Genomic DNA, 18473 nt, shown 5'->3' with positions numbered 1-18473 from the left:
TTCCTCATTTCGAGGAAGTGTGGTGCCAAATGGGGACAAAAATAGAATAGGAATATTTCATTTCCATTTCACTTTTCATCTCAGCTGTTACCGACATGTTATAGTTAAATGCTAATAAAAATACAATCAAGCAGGAATGGTTAGAGGGAATTATAATAAATTCTAATGTTTTTAGTATTCATTTATACATTATTTCAATTAAAAAACAGAAAACCAATTAAAGTAGGTAAATGAAGGTACTTTGAGCTCCAGGGGAAATGTCTCATGTGAATATGTTAGACAGTTATTGCTATTATTATTTTCTGCCACTTAATGAATCACTCTGGGGCTTGTTAAAAGTTAACAGTTGATCATGAAGTTTCAACTTTTAATAAGTTGCTCTGGTGATCACCACAGGCATCTAGTATTCCTTGTGGGCCACCCTCATTATGAGGCATATGGGTTGCCTGTTGTTCTCATAAATGAATATCCTTGGGAGGGGGAGCATATCAGGAGGGGCCTCTTACAAAGTCATGTTGACAACTTGTTGGTCAAGCTCTGGTTGCCCTCTGAGGGAGGGAAACACAGCTCCCTTGTTCTTAATTAAGCTTGCCTCTTGTGGAGACAGGGCCTCTGTTGAGTGGGAATACTTTCTCATAGACAGATTAGGGTATGGTTGTCAAGATTTATTGATCTCTTTTAAAAGGAACTATTTATTCATGGAATGTCATACATCTGAGATTTGCTTTAAAATATTCCAAAACAAAATAAAAACAAAAACTGGATAGGATAAGTGAAACAAAATAGGCAAAATGTTGATAACTGGTGATGTCTACATAGGGGTTCATCATATAATTACTATGTTTGACAATTTCCATAATGAAAATTTTAAAATATATATCTATAAAAGGATTATTAATCTCCAACATTTATTATCTTAAATCAGCTACTGCTCTGTGTATTAGAACTCTTTGCAGTTACAATTTACACTGGCTTAAACAATAAAATGAAGTTATAGATTCATGTATTAGTAGCTGAAAAGTCCAGGACAATTCTAGGTGTCAGGTGATGCTTGATCTGACAGCTCAATGGTGTCACCAAAACCTGCATCATATATATCACTGCTCTGCCTTCTGTGGTATTGTTTTCATCCTAAGGCTCACATCTCTCATTTCAAGGAGACTGAACATCTGCTGGGTTACATGTATCATCCTGCAAGTGTTGGATCTGTTCTACGGTTTCCAACAAGTCATGATGGGATCGGCTTAAGGTCACAGGCCTATTCCTGAGCCATCTTTCTAACCAAGGATGGAGAAACTCCTGGGGAATAAATGAGTTCTGAAGTTGAAAGACCTTATACTGGACTTTAACCCACTGTCCGTATTTACTTGGGTGCATAACACATCCTTCACAGAATAGCTCTGCACATCTCAGTGTTCTCTGCTTACCAGCTCGGAACCCACTGACAGATTTCCAAGACCCTTCCAGGTCCTTTTACACACCTCAGTGTTGAGAGTTCTTGGGAAGAGATGTGCCAAGGGTCTGAAGGACCCCCTAGGACTGTGTGTGCACTCAGGCCCTTGCTGAATTGCAGGCATTCGGGTCCAGCACAAGCACTGAAGAGCAGACGTGGTGGGGGAACATGCTGGGAGGAGAGGCAACCCGAGCGGAGGTGCTTTCCCTGGGGTGCACATGGAATCCAGTCTTTCTACCCCAGGGTGAAGCTCCCTGAGCTCCAAGCTAGAGCATTCAGGCAGCTGGAATGATAGCCTTAAGACATTCCAAGGTACCCAATGTAGGACACCTCTGTGCACTCCTTGACAGGACCTACAAGCTCTTTGCTTCCATCTCTTCTGATAAAGAACAAGATGAGAACTCACAGCCATCACACATCTGTCAAGCAGTCAATACCTAAAGAGAGCACACTGGGACAGGGGTGCTCTAAGTGACCAAAGCTAATGTTTGGTGCCTATGGTAGCTTTTTTCTGTTCGATGTAAGTTGATCCTTGAAGGACATGGGTTTGAACTGTGAGGCCCCACTCACATGGGGAGCCTACTGAATAACTCAGTACTAAAGTACATGATCCATTCCTGGTTGAAGTTGCAGAACCACAGATCCAGAGGGCCAATGGTAAAGTCATACACAAATTTTGAACTGTCCAGCAGCTGGCACCCCCCAACCTACTCCACTGTATTTTCATTCTTATATTTATTATAAGTCAGTTTTGTGTCCAACATTGAAGATTCAAGGCTACACAGGACAAAGCCACTGGCCTCTTGATGCTTGTATTCTAATGGATGCAGATAGACAAAAACAACAAACCAAGTAACTCTACTTTGTGATACATGCTGTGAAGCACAGCACTCAGAGTGGTGAGGGCAGATATGACTGACTGAACAACAGTGAAGGTCAAGAGAAGATAAAGCCCTTGTGCAAGCTTGGGTTTCAAAATGTGGGAGCTGTGGAGAGATCCAAGAGGAGAATATTGTACAAGTGCCTCTTAACTCAAAGAGTAAGACTCGGGAACTCTCTGGCAGTCCAGTGGTTAGAACTCCAGGCTTTCATTGCCAAGGGCACAGGCTCAATCCCTGGTTGGGGAACTAAGATACCACAAGCCACGTGGTGCAGCCAAACAGATAAAAGACCAGAAATATGAGCCTCTCCTTTAAGGAGGATAAATAGCTTTGATGTTGGGTAATGCTTATCATAGTTACGGGATGAAGGAAACATTTAAAAAACATTTCCCTAACTCCACGTAAGAAACTAAATTTTAAAAAACCAGAAAAGAAAAAAAAGGCGGGGGGTGGGGGGCCTTCCCTGGGAGTCCATGGGTTAAGAGTCCTTGCTTCTACTGCAGGGGGTGGAGAGGCAAGTTTGATCCTGGGTTGGGGAACTAAGATCCTGCAAGCTGCACAATGCAGTCAAAAAAGAAACTATTGGCCTTACTCTACTAACATTAAAAATATGCATATTTATTTATTTGGCTGTGCCAAGTCTTAGTTGCAGCATGCGGGGTCTTTCAGTCGCAGCATGTGAACTCAGTTTTGGTATGTGCGATCGAGTTCCCTGATCAGAGATTGAACTCAGGCCCCCGGCCTTGGGAGTGCAGAGTCCTAGCCACTGAATTACCAGGGAAGTTCCAATCTACTAACATTTTTTTAAAGATTGCTTTAAAGCTTAAAGTATCTGACTCTTCTCTTCATGAACATTAAATATCCATCACTTTTACATTTTTTTCAGATGCTCTGAAACTGTTCAGTGTACAAGTCGTTGTTGTTCAGTCGTTGTGTCCAACTCTTTGCAACCCCATGAACTGCAGCACACCAGGCTTCCCTGTCCAAGTCATAGACAAATACTTAGAGTGGAAATCATGATTTTGGAAATGTTACATTTATTGGCTTAAAAACTCAATAGAAAGTCTTCTTACTAAGCTCTTCCTTGAAGGTGCAGGGTATTCAAATACAATAAACCTTTACATTTTTGTGCTAGTGCTTAGACCTGAGCAGTTCGAGATTCATCATCCTACAGTGGTGGAAATGAGAAGTGATTCTGATAGCTTTCCTACATCTGAAACTGAGTGAAAGACAAGAGCTGGCTTACATAATTCCTCTCACAGGAGCCAGATGGGAAAACAGCTTTAAGTGAAGTGCAGGCACTATCATCATGGATGAATTATACAGGAGGAAAGCCTGACAAGATGCCTGACTGTGGAAAGAAATTCAGTGCAGCCCAGTACCCTTGTCTCCTGGAGAATTCATACACAAAGAAACCCTACATGTACACTGGGTTTGGCTGATGCTTTGAACAGTGCTCCAGCCTTGCTCCCCACTGAACCCACACAGGGAAGAAACTATAAAAGCGCCAAGTGTGGAAGAGATTCAGCAACAATATGCTTTTGTAACTTGTTTGAAAAGAAACCTAGAAATAGTGTGTGGCTAAAGCTTCAACTGGAGAAGGCAATGGCGCCCCACTCCAGTACTCTTGCCTGGAAAATCCCATGGATGGAGGAGCCTGGTAGGCTGCAGTCCACGGGGTCGCTAAGAGTCGGACACGACTGAGTGACTTCACTTCCACGCATTGGAGGAGGAAATGGCAACCCATTCCAGCGTTCTTGCCTGGAGAATCCCAGGGACGGCAGGGCCTGGTGGGCTGCCGTCTATGGGGTCGCACAGAGTTGGACACGACTGAAGCGACTTAGCAGCAGCAGCAGCAGCAAAGCTTCAACACTTTCTACTGAGGGCACTTTAGAGACTACACAGGAGAGAACCCACAGAATGTTGAGGAAGCCTTCAGCAAATAATCACTGTGTGCCCTGGAGGGAACACTCCTGAGATAAAAGCAATGGGCAGCCTTGATCCATTACATGTGAAAAGGAATGAATCAGAGAATGCACAAGGTGCTCAGTAAACACTGGTCTGTGGTATGAAATGGTTCAGTCAATGTCTGGAAAACCCTTTACAGTGTTCAAATCTTCTGCATTACTCCCAACTGTCCAGATGGATAGAAAAGAAAGAAATGTGAAGTCCCTCAGTCGTGTCCAACTCTTTGCAACCCCACGGACTGTAGCCTACCAGGCTCCTCCACCCATGGGATCTTCCAGGTAAGAATACTGGAGTGGGTTGCCATTTCCTTCTCCAGATCTTCCCGACCCAGGGATTGAACCCAGGTCTCCTGGTAGGCAACACTTTATTGTCTAAGCCACCAGGGAAGTCCATTGGCAGGTCGGTATAAACCCCTGACAGGGTTTCTGCCATAAGTCATAAGAGGTCACTGCGGAACCAAAGAGCAGGGCTCCTCACTTGCTTTGTGCAGGCTGTGTCATTCATTCACATAAGCACACTGTAGAGTTAAGTAAAGGACAGCAGAAAACATGTTCACTAGGAAAACAAAGAACTAGAGCTCCACGCGTCCTTACCTTGTCCTGAAGAATCGAAAAGGCTACTTGGGATTCTTTGTCTCAAGTTCTCCAGCAGAATTAAACACTGTTCTCATAGTTTCAAAAGCTGATCGAAACACCAGAGTTTTAGTTTCCAAGCTCTCCTCCTGTACTTCCCCTCCAGTCAAGAGAGTGGAAGTTCTCAAGATCAGCTTGAGGTTACAGTCAGCTTAATGGCCAGAACTCTGGGTATGCAATGGTCCCAAGACTGTGACCACTGGGATGGACCAATGCAGAGAAGGTGTCAAAGATCTAGGGGCTAGACTAGATCAGAGATCTACTTCTCAGAAGCAACCCTGGAGCCACTTGTAAGGCTGTTAACTGAACACACAAAAAATAAAGCACCTTCTGGTTTGTCCTAGAAATCATCTGGTTACAAAGGTCACATTAGCGAGACTGAACCCAGGGTCAAGTCTGAATTCATTTTTGAACCAAGGTTCAATAGTTTTAGTTTTATATTGTTGTTTTAGTAATCAGCTCTCATTCCTGTGATGAGGTATAGAAATGCCTTCTTCTAACTTGCACACATCCAACCCAAATTCCAAACATAAGGAATAAGACACCGTGCTGCTAACTAGTGGCTAAGACTTTCCCACTGGAGGTTTCTCATTCCCCAACTGGATTGTACTGCTCCTGTGTTCCTGTCCAAGTTTCTTTCCAACTGTCACCTTTCAGTCCAGGGAGAGAAGCCACATTCCTCTTTATACTGTGGGAAATTTTGGTGACTTGTGTCCTGTGTTCTCTGAGGCACAACTCACAGAAGGCACAAGAGGTATTTAACAAACAATTACTTGAAGTCTACTACATTCATATGAGGAATGGAAGGAAATCCCTACTCACTCTCAAGCCCACTGATGGACAGAAACCCTTCCAGTGCATGAGGGGTTAATGGAGCAGTGGTGCAGTGGAGGACAAAGACAAAGTGGAATAAGGTCAGAGGGAGGGAGAGATGGTTGCCTCATCCACTTCAACAACTGACCTCTTATTTGTTTTGGGTAAGCAATCCAGTCTTTCTTTCCCATCACCTACAATCTTGTAAGCTCCTATGTGTTTCCACCGGTGTTACAGTTACATCATCTCAGTGGAGCATCAAGAGGAAACTAGATCTCTTCTGAGGACCAAAGACCAGGCAGAATGACAAAGGTTTCTGAGCTCTACCAGAACAGCCAGCCCAATTAAGACAGATCAGGTTATGCTGTAGAAACACACAGCACCAACATCCCAGTAATTTAACACAACAAAAGTTTATTTATTGTTCCTACAAAGTGCATTACAGGTCTGGCAGACCATCTAGAACAGATACCTCTCCCAGTGTGGAAGGTCAGCATTCCAGACTGTTCTGATCTCGTGGCTCCTATATGCTTACATGACTGAGGCAGAAGACAGCACAAGAGTCCTGTACCAACAAGTAAGTGCTTCAGTCCAGAAGTGAGACTTCTATACAACCCACTGCTCAAAACTATCTCAGGACCCTGTCGAACGAAAAGGAGCAAAAAAGGATAACCACTACCCCACCACTTTTTTTTTTTTTTTTTTTTTGGCTGTCCCACATTAGCTTACAGGATACCAGTTCCCCAACCAAGGACTGGACCCAGACCCTCAGCAGTGAAAGTGAGGAGTCCTACTGGACCGCCAGGAAGTCCCAACCACCCCATTCTTACTGTTCACTGGGATACAAGCTCCACAGCAATAAGCATTTCGTGTCCTTGTCCATTATCATATCCTTAGCTTAGAAGAGTACGTGGGAACTTCCCTGGTGGTCCAGTGATTAAGAATCTGCCTTCAAATGCAAGGGACATGGGTTCAATCCCTGGTTGGGGAACCAAGATCCCACATGCTTTGGGGCAACTAAGCCCGCTCACCACAAGAGAAGCCTGCACACTGCAACAAAGACCCACTGCGGGGAAAGAAAACAAAAAGGCTTGTTGAAAGTCTGCTCTTCAAAAAAACAAGTACCTGGACACATAATAGGACCTCATTAAAACAAATGCATGAATGCAGTGCCAGCAACTAATCCATAGGTGTATCCTGGGAGAAGAGACAAGAGTTCCAGGGGTGTTAAGATTGAGGGTGTTGGGTAAAATCTATGCAGAGCTGGCTGTGCTTAGCAAATAATTCTTGACAGAGTTCATCTTGGGGAAGGAAATGAAATCTTGCTGACAGCGACACACCAACAGATCAAGTGACTTACACCATAAAGCACTGAAGCCAAAGGACAAATCAACTGAGCAAACCACCACAACGAGCGCTCAGCTCCTAGAAGGAGCTCCAACAGCCACAGATGCACTACCTCCTTCAGTGTGGTCAGTCCACCCAACACACCACTGCGGATCAGAGAAAAGGAAAGGACGTGGACACTGTCTGAGACTCCACTACCAGCATGGCCATTAGATACTTTTCCTTCATCAATCCCTCTAATCCTCAGAAAACCCTGAGTTGAGCTTTATCTCTATTTCATAGAGAAAATGAAGACTTATGCGTGTTTCAGTAACCAAGAAATTAGTTTTACAAACTTGAAACAGATCCAATGTCATCCAGGCTGACTGGGCAGGGACAACATACAGATCAGTCCAACTGATCCTGTCTTCAGGCCTGACTAGTTACAGCTAAGTGACAGCCAACAGATCCACTAGTTATGGGGTCTTAACAAGTCCCTAAATCTCTCTGAGCCTTAACTTCCTTGTTTCTAAGAGATATGTTAAAGACATTATTTAACTCCTTTCCTAACACTACCCGAAAGCTCTAGAAGGAACACATCTGAATCAGGGCTGTAGATAAAAAGGTATTATAAGAAAACCCAGAATCCAGAGAGATTCTCAGCAGTCTATGGTGTGCTGAACAGAAACAGAAGATCCCGTGTGTTTAACAGTTTATTGTCAGCCAAGGAGGTGCGGGTTCACCCACCTTCACCTACCACTTAGCATCAGCTCCCAAACCTTTGGGCTTGGTCTCCTGCTGCTGGATTCAGAGCACCATGCCCAGTGACCCACAGGATCCTCCCTACTGCACACACGCCAGTTCCCAGACAAGCATAACCCTCTCCTTGTTCTTAATAACAAACCAAAGCCAAATTAAAATGCGAACAGACAAAAAACTGAGAAATTGTTCCTGAATTCCCATTAATATCCATTTAGGCCTCAGAAAAGTACCCATGTTCATGGCTCTTTTATCCTATTGGCATTGTGAGGTAAGGAGTCTAGTTTATTACAGAAAATTCTTTACATCTATTATATTGTTGTTGTTTAGCTGCTAAGTCGTGTCCAACTCTGCAACCCCATGCACTATAGCCTGCCATCTAATATAGACTGAATGGTAAAAATTCCAATTCATGTCCACATGACCTCATTAGAGATATTCTCCTTTTTTCAAACATCACCAATGAGAGGTATGATGGTGCATCAGTTCACCTGGCAGATTCTCCACCACTAAAGTAAATTATTTCATCACAGTAAAAATTGTGCTGAAAGGATTCCAGAGGTATAGAAATAAAGATTCATAAAGGAAGTCAAAACCATGTCAATTTTGCAAACACTGTCCAATGACAAGAGTAAGAAAACTCAACTTGGTTTCTGGAAAACTTCATGTTAAAATTCATTTCCGTCCCAAAAGACTATTGAAACTGCTAAGTCGGCTACCTGAAAGACAATGTATGTAATCAAACACGTATATTACTGCTTTTTATTTTGGAAAACTATGCTACAAATGTTTCCATCATATGTGCTTAACAGTGGCTGGAAGATCAATGAAAAACAATATTTACCTCTGTGACCACAGAAGACTGGTGATCATGACTGCATCTGCTATTTGAAGCTGGTATTGCTATTCTGTCAGCTACAATCCCAAAAGCTTTTTCCCTTACTTGGGTTCTTAGAACACCCATTTTCCTAAGGAATTCAGTGATAGTTCTAAGTAAAAACAGTAAGTAGTACAACTAACTACTACTGTTTCCTCTCACAGTCAACCCTAACTTCTTTCTGTGAAACATGATGTTTATATCACCAAATTTTCCACTGGTAAAAAATTCTTCATGCTTCTTAATTTTGAAATTTTTCATAAACTTTAGGGTTAAACTCTGGTTGGTAAATTTTTTAGACTAAGAACACTGGATAAGCTTTTCTTCATTGGTGTCAATCCGGGTGTCAAAGTCTTGAGCATTCACTGATGCTTGCATGTGTTATAGATGGGTTCTCCGGTGTTTAATAAGGTGGGAATTTTGACTGAATTTTTTTCCACATTCATGACATGTAAAGGGCTTCTCTCCTGTGTGAATTCTTTGATGTGTGTGGAGATGTGAATTTTGACTGAAGCTTTTCCCACACCAGGAGCATTTATACGGTTTTACTCCTTGGTGTGTGGTTAAGTGCTTATTAAGATCTGACCTCCATCTAAACCTCTTATCACACTGCTGACATTTATACGGTTTCTCCTCAGTGTGAATTCTTTGGTGCTTAATAAGGTCAGAACTAACTCTGAAGCTTTTCCCACATTCCTGACATTTAAAAGGCTTCTCTGTTGCACGTTCTTTCTTATGAAGCTCCATAAGTTTCAGCAGCTCTTCCTCCCACCAGTTGGAAAGTTTATTTCTTTCCTTCACTGGAAAATCTTGGTGCCATTTCCCCAGCCTATGCACATCACCATGATTTTCCTTGCCTGTTGTTTTCTGATGAACATTCACACTGGCTTTTTTTGATACTATGTCTCCTGGTGCTTGTATTTCTAAGTCAGAAAGACACATGAGTTGATGATTTTCCATGTCATTTTTCAGTTTTATCTCTGTTGGAATAAACATAAGAATCAGTCTACTGTATGTCAGAGCAAGATAACTATGGGGATAGAAAAAAAGCACAACATTCACTGATTTTAAAATATATATATAGGGAAGTAGAATCTTAAAATGTTAAGCCCTTGGAAAGGTTCCTAATCTAGGCACATTTCTCCTCTTCCCATGGTATTATTTACCTGAAAGCAGCTCTCCAGGATTGTCTTTGAACATTGGAGATCCTTGAATATATGGCTCTTCCCCTTGCTCTAAATACATCACTTTAGGTTTGGGGAGCACAAATAATGCTGTGAAATAAAAAACTGAGGTCAACGACTAGAACTAATAAATGGTTCACTAATTTCAGACTACTTCAGGAAAAGCAAAAGATACTTTAACCGTTTGTTATCCTGAATGGTTAAATGGATACTCTCATATCCAATATTAAGTTTACACTATACTGCATTTGTGACTGGGCATGAAAAGCAAAGACTGAGAAAGGAACCTAAGCTAGATCGACAGGAATCCAGTGCAAATTCCACATCTTCTGACACCACTTCTCCATATTCAACTAAGGAGTAACCAAACTCCAGAGCCTGCAGGAAACATAGACTGGTGCTATTATGTCTTCAGGAAGACTTATACTGGATAAGACCAGGTTTAGGTGAGTCCATGTGAAGGTCAATGGGCATGTATCATGCACAAATGATACATGCCATCATTATACTAACTTTTTATTTAGTTCTCAAGCACCAAACACTGGACTAGAAAAGATTTCTACCACTCCCATAGCTCACTGGTTCACATCCAGGTGGCAGAAACAGGCAAGAATTACTTAGTGAACTTACTCCAAATTGTACTGCCAAGTATGGAAAGTATTCATTACTCAGTCATTCCATAAATACGTACTGAGTGGTTATGGTGCACCAGGCACCCTCTATGTACCAGGGACATAGTGGAGAATAAGCCAAATCCCCGGCTACCACAGAGCTTATCATCTCATGCAGAGTCAGACACTCTAACATCAACAGACAAACAAATGTCAGGAAGTGATAAATGTTTTAAAGGAAACTAAGGAAGGGTAAGAGAACATTTAAGGTTCTGTTTCTGTGACACTATTTTAGATAAGACTGTGAAAAAAGCTGCTTTTAGAAAATGATACCTGAGCAGAACCCTAAGGTGAGTTTTGTCATGTGACAGAAAAGTGTACCAGGCAGAGGGTAAGAGAAAGAAATGAGCATTTGAAGTCCATGAAACAGCAAGATGACAAGAGTGAAGAATGAAGCAAGAGCACAAGTGGCAAGAGATGACAGCAGATGAGAAGCCAGACCTTGGAGGATCCTGGGGGCTGTGGTAAGGAATTTGGTTCTAATACTGAATATATTGAGAAGTTATCATAGGTTGTTCTTTTTTTTTCTTTAAAGTTCTACCAGCTTATTGCTACCAACCCATCTCCCTCCACCCTCATGCATGTGTGCTCAGTCATATAACCCCATGGACTGCAGCCTGCCAGGCTCCTCTGTCCATGGACTTTTCCAGGCAAGAATACTGGAGTAGGTCGCCATTTCCTTCTCCTATGACAGGTTTTTAAGCAGAAAATGTCATGATCTGATTAGGCATTTTTTTTTTGGCCGGATCATGCAGCTTTTGGGATATTAGTTCCGCAACCAGGGATTGAATCCACACTCTTGGCATTGAAAATGAGAAGCCCTAACCAATGGACTGCCAGGAAATACCCCATTATTAGGTTTTTAAAAGACTCTGGCTACTGTGTGGAAAACTGAGGGTGGGAGAGCAGGAGTGGTGGCAATGGGTGCCAGTAAGAAAGTACTGAGGTGAACCTTGTGGCTGAGATGAGGATGTGAACAGCCCAAGAGGCTGAGACATGATCCAATTCAAACTACACTGTGATTGTGGAGCCAAGATGATCAGTGATGTGTTAGTAGTAGGGTATGATGGCAACATCACAGTAAAAAATGATCCAGGGGTTTTCTGGCCTGAACTTTAGGTTAATGGTTGTGTCTTTCAGGGAGACAGGAGAGAGTAGAGCAAAGCAGATTTGAAGGGAACAAAAATTTTGGATAAGGAATGAACATGTGAACTTGGCAGAAGCTCCAGGGTTTCCAGATACACCTTTCCTGTGGTGAACTACTATCTGAGAATCAACGAGCTACTGAAACAGAGATTCTCTCACGGGGGTAAAAGTAAACCAAGAATGTGACAGATTAGTCCATTCCTATGCAAAGGGAAGAGAATTTTTACCTAGAGAGATGACAGTCTCATAGTTCTCGTGCATTACGTCATTGTAGAGGGCCTTCTGAGTGGGATTCAGTAGTTCCCATTCTTCCTGGGAAAAGTATATGGCCACTTCCTCAAATGTCAACAAACCCTAAAGAAGAGAATGGCTTTAACTCAGAACTTGCCACTTGAAAGACAGCCCAACCATCTGGCCCATGATTCGTATGTTAGCCAGATATTAAAGGAACAACACATGATACTTTTTAAAGTGAGGAGGCAGAAAAGAAAGAGGGAAGGGATCAGTAAGCCCAGGAGGTACCCAGTTCCCCTGGGAGATCATCTGAGTTAACATGCTTTTGAACACCTGCTGGGCAGGGTGGGTCACAGACAGCAGGGAGAAGCAGCCCCAAGAAGCTGGAAAGCACAGCTCACCTGGGACTCAGGCAAGATGAACTCAGGTGCCACTGTCCAGTCTTTGGTGTTTGTTTCCTCAGGAAGGGCTAGGATCTGGTAAGTAGGTACCACTGTGGATAAAAAAGCACCACAGAAATTTATCTTCCGTTTCTAAACATACTAGGCTCATTTCTAAAATGTAAAAGATTCTCATGTTTTCAGGATTGATGAGATACCTTTACAAGTGTGTGTGGTGTCTAGAAATGGCTCTCTCCTTGTAGATAAAAACCACTGAATCTACCAGCCCCTGAAACAGGTTCCCTAATCTTCCTGAGCAAATTTATGAAAGGAAAAAACCTGTTATCCAGTCATGACATGAATTGAGAACAAAATACTCAGGGACTCTAGTTACAGTAAGAAAAGTTGCTTTAGCTTTTTTAAATTTTTTATTGTTACTTTTTGCCTATATACAATTTTATTCACATTTTGTCACTGATAACCCCTTAATTCCTTCTGTTTTTACAAGGACAGGTGGGCCCAATCCTCTCTACTTTTCTAAAGAACTGAGTTCCCAGTATCATTACCAGGGTTCTGCAGTTAGGAGATTTCTGTATCTTAAGCCAATCCCCACCCTCAACCCCACATGACCTATTCTACCGCCACCTGGGGGGCATCCTAATTGCTAATGTAGCTGCATTAGTAGATCCACAGGGCAGGGTAACCAGAAAGTGCACACACATTCTGGCTTAAATTATATCCCACCTCCCAGGAGAAGAAAAGTAACATGAAGATCCTTACCCCTCTCACATACGGGCTCAGGTTCTTTGTGGGTATTCCTGCTCAGTGGCTCTTGTAGACCCTGGTGTATATTCCAAACTTCTTCCTCCAGGGACATGCCCACTGGCTGGGACTCTGCTGGCTTCAGCTGGAAGCCTGGGGCCTCTGCTGCTTCTCCCAAGAGCACTGCCTCCTTTCCCAGCTCCTGGACTGCAACCTAGAAATAACCCCCATACTTGTTACCACAGAACTGACTTTTGGTTTGGGCTTGATGGGAGAGGGAAGAAAAAGCAGAGAGTGCAGACTGCGGGAAAAGAGGGAGACGCTGAAGGAAATGACACAAAGACCTAGAAATACCAGCCACCAATTTTCCACAAGAAAGATCCATAAAACATGGGAAAATTGGGAGAAACCAGTAAAGGGTGTGGTTACTGCCAGCTCTCCAAGACAGCAGTCCCACCTCCTGAATTCAGCCTAGTTCGGCCCACAAACAGGGTTGCACAGGCCACCTGTTCTCATGCTGCCTTGACAGGCTTTCTCTCCCAACTTAGATCCTTGCCTTAGTGGTTTCCTGTCTTCTAATTATCTCAAAAGATTAAGGAATTGAATTTAAAAGTTGTCCTGTCAACCAGATATTCCACATGGTCAGGGAAGATTCTCACAGACAATAGGGATGAAATGGAGGAAAAAAGCAGGAGAAAAGAGCCATAGCTCTGACCTATGTTCAAATAATTTTGACAAACATGTGCCCTCCTGGTATTCACAGTGGGCCTGAGGCCAGCTGGTGAGCTGTCACCTGCCCAAGGGCATGTCCTGGATCCCCACTCAGAGCAGAGCCAGGAACAACCACTGAGAGGGGGCAGTGGAGGCTCTCGCCTATGGTACAGAGGACACTACCCCTCAGGGTCTTTCTTCTCTCAGTTACTCTGCTGGGATTTCAAATCTTTCTTTCTCTGTGTTCTTTCTACTTTTTCCCCTTCCTAGGCAGTCATCCCCTAGTCGGTTGTGTTTTTTTTTCCTTCTCTTCCATAGCTTCGCTCTCTTTTGGTCTCTCAGAGTCCTTTCTTTTCTGATCTGCCCTGAACTCTCCAGCTCCTTAGTGCTTTTTGTATGTTTCTAAGGATTTGAGGTCCATCTCCTTGGCCAAGCCAGACTAGGCTCATTACCCTCAACACACCTTGGCTCCAAAGAGAGCAAAACTCAACTCTGTCCCTAAGGCCAGGGAAGTCTCTACCAGGATCTCTGAATCCTATGGGCTGACTAAGGCTGCGGGTCTGTGCTTTCAGGTCCTGCTTCACAAATGCTAATGGAGCAATCCAATAGTGACCTAATCCATTTTTTCTCCCAATTAACTGCCCCAATATATCCACCTTCACTCTATTTCAATGCACATCAAGAATTTTTCTCCTCACCCCACTCCTTGTTTGGCCAGTTTCCCGTTGCAAGTGTTCTACCAGGACCACAGCCTCCTCGATGCTCTGTGGATGGTGTCTGGGTGTCCCCAGGCAGAATGGTTAGGAACTGCTCTAGCACCACAAGTTCCAAGATCTGCTGTTTTGAATGAATCTCTGGCCTCAGCCACCGACAGCATAATTCCTGGAGCTGGTCACTAGTCTCCCAGGGTCCAGCTGCTTCATGACAAAGGAAGTTTCGGAAGTGCTGGTGAGACCTCTCAGGAGTGAGACTGTCTTGTTTGTGGGGCATGTTTCTTATGCTGACTGGAGTTCTCTGCCACAGGCCCCTTGGTCTCCCACAGAGCCCTGAAATGAGCATTCAAGTACTTACACACCTTCAGATCTACTGTCATCATTTTGATCTAGGAACAATTCTGCTCCTGTGCCAGATACACCACCAGCTCCAGATCTGACAACTGAGGCCCAGTCTGGTCTGGAACAAAATCAATAAAACAATCTTCTTCCTAAGGCATTCAGGGCAGAAAAAAGTGCATGTCAGTAAGATGCTGTCACATGAACTTTACTATCTGCTAGTTATAATGAGAAAGATGAACTTTAAAAATCAACTGCCAGGGCCATGTTTTTCTACTTTCTATTATTCAACTTAATACAGCACAGCTTACTGAAGACAAATTCCAATAAATCACTTTGCCTTTAAAAAAACAATCAGGAAAAGTATATGGATGAGAAAACTAATACCCACTGGCTGCAAGGAGTTCGGGGATTATCCAATGATTTAACTGAAAAACTTCCTACGTCATTCTCTATTGTTAAGGAAAGATCAGTAGAATATTCTGAGTTTGTCTTAAATTTTAACATATTGTCCTAGTCTGTCTTTAGTAAGAGGATACAACTTCTATAACCTTTGTCCTTCTGGGAAGATGAAAGCCTTCACTTCCTGGACCTTTTGAGGTGCTCCTTTCCATTGTATCAAAACTTGTAGGAGAGCTGCAACAATGAGACCAGAGCGGAAAGGAAGTAATTAGGAAAATGGAGCCTTATTCTTCTGAAAAAGCATCCCTCAATAACTAGTTGTTCAACATTTATTTTGGCATTTCTTTGCAAGACACATAAAAAACACTATGTAGAAGATTTATATCCGTATTTCAAATTTCTCTTGACCTAGGAAAAAACTACAGCTGACCCTTGTTCACAAACTGTTTATTCAAATGTCAAGTGGTGAGACTTCCCTGTGGTCCAGGGGTTAAGAATCCGCCTTCCACTTCAGGGGGCCTGGATTTGATCCCTGGTCAGGGAACTAAGATACCACACGCCCCAGGGCAAGTGAGTCTAGTAGGTAACTAGGGAAAGCCCACCGGCTAAAAAGAGCCCGCACGCTGCAAAGACCCAGCACAGTCAAGAGATTTTAAAAAAAGGGAGCCCACGTGAGTGGCCATTACATTCAACTGCTACTGATTCCTTTCAGATTCTCCAAGGGTCCTTTAGACCTCTAAGCGATGCTGGTGGGCGTGGGAGGAAAGAGCTGTCTGTCTCACTTTCCCTGAGATAACCAGAAGAAAGGGCACAGAAATTCTGCCCAGGAAGCCGCGGTATCCGTAAACGGCCGGCTCCGGATGGCCGGCCGGCTCAGGGGGCGCACGGGACACTAAACAGGCTTTCGCAACACGGAAGCTGATCTCTGAGCCTGGGCCTCTCGTTTCTCCCGCGGTCACATCAGCCAGTAAAGGAAACACCGGTGGAGGCAGCAAAGTGGACACGACGCGGGGCGCGCCCGCGAGCACTGGGCCTACGGGCAGTATCCGAGAGGCCTCCAGTTGCGCGGCACGGGGCGCCACCCGCGCAAAGAGTGCAGAAATCATCCTCAGGAGCCTGACGGCGGGCCTAGCTCGGGTCAGTCCGGCTGCCCGGCTCGCAAACGCCCCCGGCTGCCCAGCAGTGGCGGGGGTCTCTCGGCGGCTTCAGAGCCGGTGCCGAACTGGAAGCCGCCTCTAAGTTACCTCGGACGGCCTGGCTTCACGGAAGCCGCTCCCTCTTCCCAGGGCTCAACCGCAAGTCGCCTCCAGTCTAACAGTGGCTCTGAGGAGGACTGCCCCCGCCTCGCCGCCTAGCGCGCCACTCAGAGGCTAGAGGCGGGGGGAAGAGGGGAACGCCGGGTTCCACTTAGATTCCCCGGGGCCGGAAAACCCGGTCAACCGGAAGGGGAAGTGACGTACTTCCGGAGAGGGCTCCGCACCGCCCATTGCTTTATCACGGCTGCAACTGAGGGAGCAGCCTGTCAGCGAGAAAGAGTTGACGCCGCGAAATCTCAGGCCCTTGGAGCCTGGGGTCCCTGCATGGGCGCCGCCCTCTCGCGGGCATTTCTTCCTCCATCGCTGCGGGTGGCGGGCGGTAACCCATCGTCCCGCCGGGTGCAGCCCCCGTCCCTGCCGGTACCCGAGCTGGGCTCCCGCCGCTTCTCACAACCTCCTCCAGTACCTGGTGTTTACCTAAAACAATAGAATAGCCTGTTATTTTTGTCAGAAAAATTAATTTGGGAACAATTTAGGGTTGGAATATGTAAACTCGCAACCGTTAGCAAGTCTGGCGAACGTGACTTAAGAATCCAAAGGAGGAAAATGGAAGGAGTATAGTGGGTTTTCATTGGCTGAGTTTTGACAATCTCCCATTGGTAGGTATTTTGCTGGGCCAGTAGAAATTCTTCTGGTGGGTAGAAAAGTAAACCTTCTTCCTGTTGCTGATGCAATTGATGTCTAGAGGTGGGGCATGATATCTGCTCCTTTGAGCTCTGATTCCATTTTAAATAAGATAGTAATTTTCACAAAGGCAGTTTTGTCTTATTAATCTGCTTTGTGAGAGGTGCAAGCTAGACACTGAGACGCAATCAAAGTTCCCACAGCTGACTGAGCACTGCAATCCCTCTGTCTTACAAGACATGTCAAGAACCAGAACATTGTCACTTACAGAGATGGCTTGGATCATTATAATGTGTGGGGAGAAAGCTTGAGTTCTACAGGGACAGATACCTCCCTTCCTTTGTTCTCTACAGCCAATATCTATTGAGAACACTCCCTCCTTCCTTCAAAGGGGAAAAGGAAATCTGGTCTCCTAAAACCGGGAATCAAAAATTCCCTGGCAATCCAGTGGTTAGGACTCTGCGCTTCCACTGCAGGGGGCACAGGTTTGCTCCATGGTTGGGGAACCAAGATCCCACATACTGCACAGCGTGGAGAAACAAAAATAAAAAACTGGCATGGACACCGATGAGGAAAACAAGTGCTTAAGCAGAAGCTAAATTAAGCTTCTCCACCTTTTTCAACTGCCTGTCCCCTCACCGAGGCCATCTCCAATCTGATTTCCATTCTCTTTCCATGCTCCCTTTGTCACCACGCCTTCCTCTGCTGGGTTCTCACTCCAGATGCTGCACCAAGCTCACTGCCTTCTCAATGCTTCATTTCTCACCCAGGTTTGGATCTCCCTGTGCAGACCATCACAAATTACTTTCAGCTCCAGGATCCTATACCTGAATGCAGCTTGGGGTCCAACCATCATGACCGAGGTTCCCAGAGCTGGCTGAAAGCTAGTGAGGCCCAGCAGTTGCTGAAACGGGAGAGTCCAAAGAGCTGGTGGGAGCTCTCCAAGTTGCCAAATTCAATCCCCACAACGTGGATATAATCAGGCTGACAGACGAGTTACCTAATGGAAATCAAACAGGCCTTGACCATCAACTAGATACAGTTTCCAGTCCCAGCTCAATCCATACTAATGATGTTGGGGAAAATACTGAACTTCTCTATGCCTCTATTTTTCATCTGAACATAACAATACCGTGCAGCACAGAGAAAAAGATTAGAAATGCTATTTGTATAGCATCTGGCCCAGTGCTTGGCACTTAGAAGGTGCAGAGTAAATGGTCTGGGTTGGTGTAAGAGAAGTACCATCTTATAGGAATTTTAAGCATATCTCACTATTTGACAT

General features: G+C 44.3%; 1 protein-coding gene across 2 annotated transcripts; it reads right to left on the bottom strand.

The window, feature by feature from the left end:
* Window positions 1–6141: 6141 nt before the first annotated feature.
* ZNF75A (zinc finger protein 75A) lies at window positions 6142–16705 on the bottom strand. Of its 2 annotated transcripts, XM_019988053.2 has the most exons (8): window positions 16496–16705; window positions 15401–15485; window positions 14873–15001; window positions 13105–13300; window positions 12346–12437; window positions 11938–12064; window positions 9876–9983; window positions 6142–9689 (listed from the first exon to the last, which is right to left on the bottom strand). In XM_019988053.2, the coding sequence occupies exons 3-8, from the start codon at window positions 14891–14893 to the stop codon at window positions 9091–9093; spliced, it is 1143 nt and encodes a 380-aa protein (XP_019843612.2). In that variant the 5' UTR covers window positions 14894–15001; window positions 15401–15485; window positions 16496–16705; the 3' UTR covers window positions 6142–9090. The 2 variants fall into 2 exon arrangements, with proteins under 2 accessions (XP_019843612.2, XP_019843613.2); XM_019988054.2 differs by lacking the exon at window positions 15401–15485.
* Window positions 16706–18473: the final 1768 nt, after the last annotated feature.

This window comes from Bos indicus, chromosome 25, assembly GCF_029378745.1.
Source record: "Bos indicus isolate NIAB-ARS_2022 breed Sahiwal x Tharparkar chromosome 25, NIAB-ARS_B.indTharparkar_mat_pri_1.0, whole genome shotgun sequence".
NCBI classification, from domain to species: domain Eukaryota; kingdom Metazoa; phylum Chordata; class Mammalia; order Artiodactyla; family Bovidae; genus Bos; species Bos indicus.
The sequence above is the reverse complement of the archived record's forward strand: the minus strand, read 5'-3'. Positions and strand labels throughout refer to the sequence as shown.

Coding starts and splice junctions, on each gene's coding strand:
- ZNF75A (XM_019988053.2), bottom strand. CDS start 14,893: ATGATGACAGTAGATCTGAAG. Junction 12,438..13,104: donor TGAGCCCGTATGTGAGAGGG/GTAAGGATCTTC, acceptor TTTTATCCACAG/TGGTACCTACTTACCAGATC. Junction 12,065..12,345: donor TCATCTTGCCTGAGTCCCAG/GTGAGCTGTGCT, acceptor TCTCTTCTTTAG/GGTTTGTTGACATTTGAGGA.